This window comes from Hipposideros armiger, unplaced genomic scaffold (assembly GCF_001890085.2).
Source record: "Hipposideros armiger isolate ML-2016 unplaced genomic scaffold, ASM189008v1 scaffold_264, whole genome shotgun sequence".
NCBI classification, from domain to species: domain Eukaryota; kingdom Metazoa; phylum Chordata; class Mammalia; order Chiroptera; family Hipposideridae; genus Hipposideros; species Hipposideros armiger.
In genome coordinates, this window is record NW_017731614.1 from 1756877 (window position 1) to 1767973 (window position 11097).

The following is an 11097-nucleotide window of genomic DNA, read 5'->3' on the forward strand; positions in this document are numbered from 1 at the left end:
CGGGGGGGGCAGGAAACGTCATTGCTCCTAATGTGGTAATGGCGGATTTCCTTCTAAGACAAGTATCCACAAGTAAGACAGCATCTGGATTAAAGAAAAATGCCAGGGCCAGCCGGGTGACTCAGTTGGTTAGAGTGTGTTCTCTGAGCAACAGGGTTTCCAGTTCAATTCCCACAGGGGCCAGTGAGCTGTGCCCTCCCCAGCTAGATGGGAGACAAAAACTTGAACTGAACTGCTGCTGAGCTGCCTGTGGCGGCCGGATGGCTCAGTTGGTTAGAGTGGGTGCTCTTAACAACAAGGTTGCCGGTTCGATTCCCGCATGGGATGGTGGGCTGCATCTCCCTTGCAAGTAGATTGAAAATGACGACTGGATTTGGAGCTGAGCTGCGCCTTCCACAACTAGATTGAAGGACGACTTGACTTAGAGCTGATGGATCCTGGAAAAAACAGTTACCCAATTAAAAAAAAAAAAGCCATTAAAAGGAGAATATTTATTAAAAAAAAAAAAAAAAAGAAAAGAAAAGAAAGAAAAATGCCCAAAAAATCCCAGAGGTGTCACATGGCACACCATGGCGGGCCTGTAAAGGACTAGCGTCTGGGGCACTGTGGGCTGGGTGGGGGTCACACGTGTCTTACCTGTGTCACTGTATAACATTCCTTCTACCTGTACAGGGAAAGGACGTGGCCGGCAGGTGATTGCTGTGGCACGCACTGCTGATGTCGTCATCATGATGCTGGATGCCACCAAGGGAGAGGTGCAGAGGTCTGCAGGGTGGGGTGGGGGCAGGCTGACAGGTCTGGGGAGGCCCCCGGGCATGGCACTGGGACACCTTGGCTCCAGCAGATGTGTCCTGGAGCTCACGGTGGGTGGTCTGAGGGGTACTTGGCCCTGTCACATGGAATTAGTGGCAGGACCATCCACAGGCCAAACCCAGTGCACTCAGCCTCGCGCGTCCTTTCCAAGCAGCTTGCATGAAGCCGAAGCTTGTAGCAGTAGCTCCCAGGCAGCACAGGCTGTCCAGGGCCCGAGGAGCACGGCCTGGCTTTGGCTCTGGCCCCTACCTGCGGAGTCCTATTGCTCCAGTCGCCGCCCAGAACCTGCCAGGAGCCCAGTCCCAAGCAACAGCAGCCTGTTCATGGCCCAGTCTGCCAGCTGAGGGGCACACTAGGCCTGCCCCTGCCCACTGCCCACAGACCTGCTGATCTGACAGCTGAGGGGCACACCAGGCCTGCCCCTGCCCACTGACCACAGACCTGACTGGTCTGCCCTGGACTAGGGAGAGGGTCCAGCTGCTCCTCTGCAGCTCTGGGTTATTGGGAAGGAACGTTCCCAGTTGCCAGGGGCGAGTAGAGGAGGGCGTTGGTCTGGGTGAGCAGAGGCTTCCTGTTTACCATGGAAGCTGTGCAGCGTGCCTCTGTGCACCTGTGAAGGCTTGTGGGGGCTCTGCCCAGGTCTCTGCTGGAGAAGGAGTTGGAGTCGGTGGGCATCCGCCTCAACAAGCACAAACCCAACATCTACTTCAAGGTGAGGCCCCGTCATCTTTGGGCTGTGGTGTGGGCAGGTTTGGGACTTTGTCAGCCAGTGGCTGAGGCACCCAGGCGATTGCAGCTGCCCCTTCATCGGCATCTCTCCCTTCCCCTTCCTCCAGCCCAAGAAAGGTGGTGGCATTTCTTTTAACTCGACAGTCACGCTGACCCAGTGCTCAGAAAAGCTGGTGCAGCTGATCCTACATGAGTACAGTATCCTTGCTGAAAGAGTGGTGAGGGAGGGCCCACAGCCTCCAGGGCAGGGGAGGGACAACCCGGGCCGGGAGGCCCTGTGGCCCAGGGTGACAGCAGACCACCCCAAGCCTCCCTGGATCAACCCAAGCAGGCTCCAGGAAAGCCGCAGCCATTGACATGAGGCATTCGTGTCTCCTTTGTCCCTGCTCACTAAGCTTCAGCCGGCTGGCCCACAGCCATGCAGTCAACAGTGGCTTCCTTGCTCCTTGCTGACTACTAGGTGCTATGGCAGCCAGTCACATCTGGAGGAAAGACGAGATGTTAAGGGAAGCAGTCCCCAGGGACCAGGGCCTCCTGGCCTGGAGAAGCCTCAGGGAGAACCAGGGGCCTGTGCCCACATTGCTAAAGTATTGTTAGGGTTGCGGGGGAGGGGAACAGGACAGGGTCCCAGCGGCAGAGTGGAGCTCAGCATAGGGAGAACTCACGGTGGGACCGGCCGCCTAGCAAGGTGGTGAGGCTCTCTCTCATCACTGGAGGTATATAAGCAGAGGAACGTTCTGCGTGGGGGGAAGCTGATTTAGCCCAAAGCTTTCAGAGAGTGCTCCAAGCACTGAGATCTGGGGTTCCACTGAGGTGCTGTGGGGATTCTGGCAAGTAGGTTTTCTTGCCTAACAGCAAAGATTTAAATTATGGTTGAAACTTTTACATATTGTGGTTCGTTTTGAAAAGAAAAATAAGGGGGCTCCCAAAACTTTAAAATCTTGTAAAACCTCACAAGCAGATGACCTCGAAGGTCCCTTTCAGCAGCATATTTCCTGATCGGCTGCTTCAGGCCCTCATCTGATTGGGCACAAGAAGCTGCTGGCACACAGTTTGCCCTTAATCTGAGCCCCTCAGAGATCTTCAATGCAGAAGTGCTCTTCCGAGAGGACTGTTCACCAGACGAGTTCATCGACGTGATCGTGGGCAACCGGGTATACATGCCCTGCTTGTATGTAAGTGGCACCAGACCCCTGCCCCTCGGGCATCCTGAGGGAGGGGAGCCCTTGTCCCCGGCCCCATTTCCTGAGCTGCCTGGACCCTGATGGGAGATAGGCTTCTGCAAGGAGCAGAAAGAGCCCGGAACTGTCTCCACCCTCCTCTCTACCCCAGTTGTTCCTTGAGTCTTGCATACGTGTGCATGTCTCGCTTAACACGGGTTCCAGCCCAGCCTGTCCTCTGGGGAGGCTAGCGGCCTAGGCCCCTTCAGCCTTTCCTCGTTGTTGAGACAACAGGGGAGGAAGGACACTTAGCGTCCGCACCCTGTGCTACCGCATGCAGAAGGAACCACGGGCAGGGCTGTGGCTGCTGAGGGCCCTTGTCCTGTACTCCTTTGTTCCTTTCCTTCCCCAACACCCACCTCCACCTTTCAATCCCAGGTTTATAACAAAATTGACCAGATCTCAATGGAAGAAGTAGACCGCCTGGCCCGGAAACCCAATAGTGTGGTCATCAGGTGAGGCTCTGCCATCATTTCTGTGTGTGAGCCCAGCAATGAAGCCCCCCCAGCCACCTTGGCCAGGCAAAGCCTCCACAGAACAGCTCAGGGCAGAGGAGACCCTCCCAACTGCTGGTGATCTTGGCTCAGTCCCATTCTAAATTGACACGGACAGTGGGTGATGTGAGGTGGGTCCTGGTTAAGAAAACAGAAGGATTTTGTCCATCAAGGTAAATGGTTAGGAATAGTTAAGAGGCTTTATAAATTAGAAGTTAACCTCGGTCCCCCAGAAAGCCACAGGGTGTAAGCCAGTGTTCTTGATGCTCTGTAAGATGTGGCTGTGTCACCACAGAGCAGGGGGAAAAGGGAACTGGAGTCCTTAAGCTGGCAGAGCCATCCTTGGCCGCCTGCTCTCTGCCCTTCAGGGGGAGGTTTTGGGGGTGCTGCCTGTACTCTGACTGATAGCTGTTTGTTCACTTCCCGTCATCGCTGCGGGGTTCCTTTTTTGAGGCAGACTGCTTGTGTGCTCCATTTTGCTGGTTTCCCAGTTCAAACAAGGTGCTCTGGAGCTTCTGAGGCTTGGCTTGTAGGGAGGGAGATGCTCAGGGACCAAGAAGGGGTGACTGGTACAAATGATGGGTGAGGGTCCTGGACCCAAGCACAAGGACCGTTTCCTAGGCATTTCCAGCTGCCGCAAAGGGCAGCAGAGAGCCAGCTCCTCACCTCCTGCTGCATCCCAGGCTCCCTTCAGGGGCGGCCTGAGGACATGCCTGTCTTAAGGGCATGAGAGCACCTTTACCTGCTCATGCTTACAACAGCTCTGTGGAGGGCAGGACACCCGCTCGGGCTCCCCCATCAATGAAATCCCTGCTGGGCAGCCTTGGGCCATTTGGCACCCGCTCCCACCTCTCAGGAGGGGTGAACTCTAGATTGTCGTCCTCTGACCACAATCCCATCAAAGTCCCTCACCAGTCTCCACACAGCAGGTACCAGGAGGGAAGCCAAACTTGCAGGCATTCATGTCAATTATAGATGCCATGTGCCCTCCACAGAGAGCACCTGTGATCCCCAGGAGAGACCACTATGCTCTACTGGGTGTGATCATGATTGCTGACTACAGGCGTTGGCAGCTGAATTGTCAGACCACCATCAGAACTACAGGCTGGGTTCCCCACAGGTGCCAGCTGGGCCACACTGGCCTTGGTGCCTGTGCCCAGCCGGATGGAAGTTGTCTCTGCAACAGTGAGGAAGCGGGGACTCCTGTCCTCTGGCCCATGGGGCTCCTCTGACTGGCCGCCTTCCTTCCCGGCAGCTGCGGCATGAAGCTAAACCTGGACTACTTGCTTGAAATGCTTTGGGAGTACTTGGCCCTGACCTGCATCTACACCAAGAAGAGAGGACGTGAGTCGGGCAGCATGCAGCCCAAGCAACAGCTGAGCTCCACCCTCCCTCGAGGGCTGCCACACTGTGCCCATGGCCCAGCTTAGACGTGTCAGCTTTTCTCCCATCTCAGAACCGGCGCTGCCCCCTACCCCAGGCTGGTAGAGACCACAGCCTGAGCCCTCATGGCAAAGATTGCCAAGGTCTTCAGGGTGCCCTGGCGGGGTGGGAGGTAGTGGATTGAAGGCTGCTCTGGAGTTCCCTACCGGCTACAGCAGTAGCCCCGTCTTGATCTCCCCTAGCAGTGACAGGCCTCACATCAGCACTTTAGGCAACTGAATGCACAAGAGCCTTACATACTCAGGGACCTAGCTGCTGAGTTCTGGCAATTTTCATTGACCTTGACCTTGTAAGCAAGGGGAGAGATGTGGCTGCCTCTGACTGGATGCCTGTAGCTATCACATCTTGCCAGTTCAACCCAGATGCTCCCGTGGCTCGTCTCAGGACTCTCATGGCTGACTGGATTGTGGGCAGTTTGAATCCTCGACTTGGATTTATTTTGATTTTCTGTGTTAAAGTCAAGGTTGTAGAAGACTTTATGGGGCTCTATAGTAAGGGTGTGCCAAATAAGGGGGGAAAGGTTAGCCAAAGGCTGGAGACTGGAAGGACCTCTGTTTCCTGTAGAAAGGAACCCCATGGCAGTATGGTGCTGTGACTGTGGTTGACCCCCGCCCCCCATCTTTACCTGTGCAGAGAGGCCAGACTTCACAGATGCCATAATCCTCCGGAAAGGCGCCTCCGTGGAGCATGTGGTGAGTTAACGAGACCTGCCTAGACGAGGGGCTCAGGGAACTCGCTGTCTCCTTTGAGGGTACGGTGTGGGGTGCGGGAGTCCTGCCTGAAGTTCTCCTGGCCCTCCTTTGACTTGGATGATACAGGCTGCAGTGGCAGAGTTGGTGTTAGACCTGGGATGTGTCCTGACCACCCTTCCTAGCTGCACGTTGAGCCTTCATTCTTCTGTAAGACAGGAATGGTGCTGCCCACCTACTGTAGATAGGGGGTGGCAATGAATGAGGTCGGGCATGTAAAGCACCCAGCATGCTGCCTGGTGCGTGGTAGACGCCTAGGAGTAGTGATCCTCGCTGTCCTGTCACATCCCAGTGCTGCAGGCTCCTCAGGGCCATTGAGGCATTCTCTCAAGGAGACTCCTGTGTCTCAGGGGACCCCTGCGTCCATTCCAAGTCGTGTCTCCCCCTTGCTGGCCTGGGGTTCAGAGATGCCACCTCCCATGCCCCAGGCCCCATTCAGCCCCCAGTGTGGCCTGCCCCTTCCTGCCCCCACATCCCACCCCCAGCCTGGGGGTGGCTTCCAATGCTTCCCGCACTCAACACCCTTCACTGACCATCAACAAAGTAGCCCCAGTTCCCACCAGAACTGGGGTCCTTTGGGGTCAACAGATGCCAGACCACCCAATCCTAGAGCTAAGCAGTCACACATCAAAGTGAATGCAGGGAAGGAAGAGGACATTGAATGGGGAGGAATGGCACCGCGTCTACACAGAGAGGCTAGGAGGTCTCGGAGGAAGTGGCCTGAGTGGGCCTGTAGACCATGCAAGACCTGACTGAGAGCAGCAGTAGGGGAAGCCCTCCAGGCAGGGGGACCAGGTGAGCAAAGGCCCTGAAGCTGGGGGCCCTGGGCAGAGCCTGAGTCTGGGAGAGGAGGCATACGTTTCTGTGTCTGGAGCTCTGTCAGAGGCACGGGTCCCCCTGTGCCCTGTGAATGTGTCCCTGTGCCATCTTTTTCAGAAGGCACCGTGGGCCCTGCAGGAGCAGGTGATGGCCCAAGAGCCCGGGATGATGCTCCAGCTCCCACTGCCATCTTCTTGGGCTTTTGTTTTCCTCTAGCTCACTTCTCAGGATCTGTACTGTTGACAGTGGGTGGGTCTCATGCATTCTTTCGTTCATTTGGTAAGCCCAGCCTGAGGCCTCTGCCAACCTGGAAATGCCGATACAAACAGGGCTTGGCCTACTCTCCAGGTGGAAGCCAAGGAAACTGGAGATTACTCTACCAGATCCCTTAGATCACTCCAAAGAGCTTTGTGTGGGAGTCCCTGTCCCCTGGGACCGCAGTGTCTCCTGCTGGGGTCTAGCAGGCCATAACAGGTACCCACATGTGGTTACCCTGGGGTTACCCTGCACCTCAGGCCCTCTGCTGCTTATGCAAGAGGTTGTGGGGCTTCAGCCACACTGGGGGAGAAAAGCAGGAGATACCAGGGGCAGGAGGGCATTCTAGGCACTGGGAATAACATGCACAGGCCCAGAGGCAGGAGCAAATGTGGGGACTGCTGGCTGTTTGCTACCAGCTGGCATGGAGGGTCACAAGCAGCAGGTGAGGCGAGGCTGGCAGGGTGGAGAGGGGCCTTGTGGGCCTTGCTCCAGAGCCTGGACTCTGTCCTAGGAAGGCATCCTCTTCAGTGGCCACCGCCTCCCCACTAACCCCCCTCCTGGGACGCCCACCTGTCCCAGGTGCCATGGAATATATGTAAAGGCCTGCCAGGATGCTGACAACAGAGACCCAAAGTTGAGGACCCAGATAGGTGTTGGAGCCAGGCAGACCTGGGGTAATACCCTAGCTCCCTATACTGTCAGCCTCCTCATGCCTCAGTGTTCTTATCTGGGGGTAACTAAGCCCCCCGCCCCAAGGCTGTTGTAATACACCCATCCCAGGCCCTGGTATGTCTTCAGTGAGAGCTTATAAGGTCTTGCCTGCAAAAGGGTCAGGGGCCATGAGCCCCAGAGGCAGAGAGGACCGTGCAGGGCTCTCAGGAGTGAGAGGCACAGTGTACTCTGGGAAGCAGTTGTCTCCCATCCCCAAACAGTGTGCTCTCCCATATAGAAAACATGGCCTTCAACGACCTTCCATTCTCCCCCATTGCTGGAGACACAAGCATAGAGAACTCCTCCTCCGTGAGAACCATAGAGCACGCTCCATGGTAAATGGCTCTACTGATAACACTTCATGTCAGATACACTAGGACATGGTGGCGGGGGGGGGGGGGCTGTGACAGACTGGAAAACACCTTCCCAATCTTCCTTAGAGCGTAAGCGCCAGCCCAGTGCTCCCAAAGCTCTCGGTCCCCAGAGAATCCCAGTGACTGTGTGACCCTGCTTTGCAAACTGCCAGTGGGTTTAATTTTTTTGTTGGGCACGCTGAATAAAACTTCAAACCCATTTGCAGGCCAGAGCAGACCTCTGGGCCATCAGATTGCATTCTCTGGTCTAGAAAACAGCGAGTGTTGGAACTGATGGTGTGGGTCTCTGTGCTTGTCATTGGCAGCAGCATCCTCTCTGCCATGGCGGTGGCATCCTTGGTTGCCCAGAGGAGGCCCAGATCAGGGTGGTTCCTTGGGAAATGTTCCTGCAGGCCTGACATGTGCCCCTGTCCCCACAGAAGCTGGGCTGAGGCATTTGGTCTCTGACCTGGGCCTGTAAGGCTGTGGGCACCGTCTTCCCCCTACCCCACCTCCACTGTGCCCATCGGGCGCCACGCACCCAGGGCTCCAACACTCCCAGGGGGAGAGCTGGCTGTCCCACCAGGACTGCCTCCTCTGGCTCCTGACAGTATGGGATTCCCACGACCTTCGTCCCCAGGAGTGCTAAAGGATGTAGGCTGTCCTGCGGGTAGGGGGTGGATAATGTGATGTGTGGGAGGCTCCAGGTCACAGCTGTGAACAGCAGGTGTGTGGGAGTCAGTGACCAAGCATGGTGACTCCAGCGGAGGTGGTGTCCTGAAACCACCGTCGCCCGTCTGAAGGAGCATCTGTCAGGCCTGTTATTCAGGCAAAGTGGGCAGAGGGCTACTGACAGCCAGGTCCAGACCTCCCTCCAGTGGCTGTGAGAACATTCCTCATGGCACCACAGCCCTTGGGCAGACCTGGAAGTGGGAGCCTGAGAACAGCGTGCAGCCATGAATGTGAGGCCGTGTGTGGATTGAGTAGGTGGCATTCCTTGCCAGAAAACCATGCTGTTTGAGCACCCACCTTGGGAGTTACTACTTGGCATGTGCCCAAGGCTTGGTGGTGTAGGTGGGTGGAACCTCATCTCACTGTCTCACTCTGTCTCCCTTTAGTGCCACCGCATCCACCGGTCGCTCGCCAGCCAGTTCAAGTACGCGCTGGTGTGGGTGAGTCTTGAGTGGGAGGCCGGCCGGGGTCATACCCAACACCACTCCTGGGCTAGGTAGGAACAAGGCATCTACACTGTTCTGTGTGGTTTCCCTAGAGTGTGTGTCCCACTCCACAAGGTGAGCATACCGTCCCAAACTGAACACATCTCCATCTGTGGGGTCCAGGCATGGTCAGACCACTGGGCAGTCCTACCGTCTGACGCCTGTGGCATTTGCTGGTGCTGGGACCCCCTCTTTAGACTCTGGCATTCCCACCCCCCACCTCCCTCCAGTGATAGCTCCATCAGCCTTGGCCTTGCTCAGTGCTGAGACTGATGCGGCCCCTCTACCCTGTTCTTTTCCCAGGGCACTAGCACCAAGTACAGCCCGCAGCGGGTGGGCCTGACCCACACCATGGAGCATGAGGATGTCATCCAGATCGTTAAGAAGTAGTGACCTGGGCTCGGGCCACCTGCCCAGCCACGCTGTCTTCATGGGGAGTTGAAGCCAGTGGGATACACCAAAGCCCCAACAGGAAAAATACAAATACACATACTCCAGGAAGGGGGTCTCTCAAGTCTGCTTTTTCCTGAAGTTTTTCCAGTAGGCAAATGATGAAGCATATGTGGGACAGAGGGACAAGGTTGGGGGACTTAGGCTGGGCTTGGGGCATTTTCCTTGAGACTGGCCCCTCAGGTAGGGGTTCTGAATTTAGAACCCAGGGCCTGTACCCTACCTCCAACCCTCTTCGGACATTGAGGGAGCAAACTGCCCCCTTACTCCCCAGCCAGGCCCGGATGCAGCTGGCTTGCTTGGTGCTGGGGTGGGGAGCTGAGCCTGCCTGCGTCCCTAGAGGTGGTTGTTACTGTTGGGCATGTTGGCCTCAGTTTCTGCTGCTTCAAGGTACTCAGGGGCCTCCCAGGGCAAAAACCCCTAACCCCCTCCCTGCCCTGGGCTGCCTGTGATGGAAACTAGAGGTCAACAGCTTTAAAGGCCGAGCTCATGCCCTCCACAACCTGACGGGTCCTGAAGTGCCACCCCCTCCCAGGGCAGCTCCTCCCCAGCTTAAAGCCTCTGCTCCCAGGCCCTGTGCAGACACCTGGGGTGGGGGCTTTGGAGTTTGGGTTTTCTATTTTCTCTCTAAGCCCCCTCTTCTCACCTCTCTCTGAAATAAAGAATGAAAACAATTCGGTTCAAACTGAGGTCAATTTTGTAAATTTGCTGAACTCGGTTGCCAGGTTTGGTCAGGAGGCAGCAACGAGCCTGGTGATCAGATAGTGGGTGGAGCCTGGGCTGTAGGGGACCAGGCCCAAGCCTGGGGTGCAACAGAGAATGTGGGGACTTTCAGGATGGGCTCTGCCCTGGAGGATTGGCCAAGGGCTGTAGATCCCAGCCAGACATGACACATCCTGAGACCAGGTCTGCCTGCCACAGTGGGGCCCCTGTAACTTGTGAGTGGCAGGGAGGCACCCCTGTGAGAGCAGGGGAACCAGTATATCCCCTGTTGCCTCAGAAGGACATGGTGGAGGAGCCTCAGCATGGTGCCAAGGAGTGGCAACCAGCGTTCACTGAGCCCCGACTGCATGCCAGGGCTGAGAGGCACCTCCACAGCAGCCTGGTCTCCAGGGGCAGCGACTCGTGGGCTACACAGCTTGTAAGTGCAGAGCCTGTATTTGAACCCCAACCTGAGATGTCTGAGCCATAGTGAAGGCTTCCTGGAGGAGGTGTGCCTTTTGGGGGTGAATGGTAACAGATGTGAGGCTGGCAAGCACTGGGCGAGCAGGAGGGGTAGAGAGTTCCCCTCGGGAAGTGTGGAGCAAGCCCACTGCCCACCTCTCCAGGCTGTTCTTTGCTCCTCTGTCAGCTGCTCAGGCTCCTTTCCAGAGACAAAACAGGAATAATAGACATCATTAAATATGCATGGAGCCCCAGGCGGTTGGCGGGATGGGCTGGGCCTCCCTTCCTCGCAACAGAGCTGTTCTGCTGGGCCAGCCATGCTTCTGGGGCCAGCCACAGGACCCCCATTAGGCGGCATGCGGGCAGGGAGCAGTCCACGGGACCCAGGTAAGGAGACCCTGGTCCTGGGGCTTAGGGGTCTGCCACTAACAGCCACCTCCCCAGGTTGCAGGTGGGATGAGGGAAGGGGGCAGGGCTGAGGCCTTGCCCCTTATTCACTGTAAAGTCCTTTTCTGGGCCTCACTTTCTTCATAAAATGGGTAAGATAATGTTCATGCAGGCCCCTTCTTGGCATCACAGGTATATGCCCAGGGGCTTAGCTCAGCACCTGTCCCAATAGCCACAAGGCCTGGGCACCAGGTCCTAAATGAGGGTGTTTGCTTAGGTAATGGTCGCTG

At 56.6% G+C, this 11097-nt stretch overlaps 1 protein-coding gene across 2 annotated transcripts in view; it reads left to right on the forward strand.

Moving 5' to 3' along the window:
* The window catches only part of DRG2 (developmentally regulated GTP binding protein 2), a 21618-nt gene extending 11673 nt beyond the window's left edge, over positions 1–9945 (forward strand). The window contains exons 5-13 of one of the 2 annotated variants that reach the window (XM_019656738.1): positions 673–763; positions 1453–1525; positions 1650–1740; positions 2620–2717; positions 3141–3217; positions 4512–4600; positions 5333–5391; positions 8708–8761; positions 9110–9945. In XM_019656738.1, the coding sequence (XP_019512283.1) occupies positions 673–763; positions 1453–1525; positions 1650–1740; positions 2620–2717; positions 3141–3217; positions 4512–4600; positions 5333–5391; positions 8708–8761; positions 9110–9196 (719 nt within the window). In that variant the 3' untranslated portion in view covers positions 9197–9945. Of the gene's footprint in view, positions 1–672; positions 764–1452; positions 1526–1649; positions 1741–2619; positions 2718–3140; positions 3218–4511; positions 4601–5263; positions 5392–8707; positions 8762–9109 lie in introns of those variants that run through there. The other variant, XM_019656739.1, reaches the window with a different exon arrangement.
* The last annotated feature ends 1152 nt before the right edge of the window (positions 9946–11097 follow it).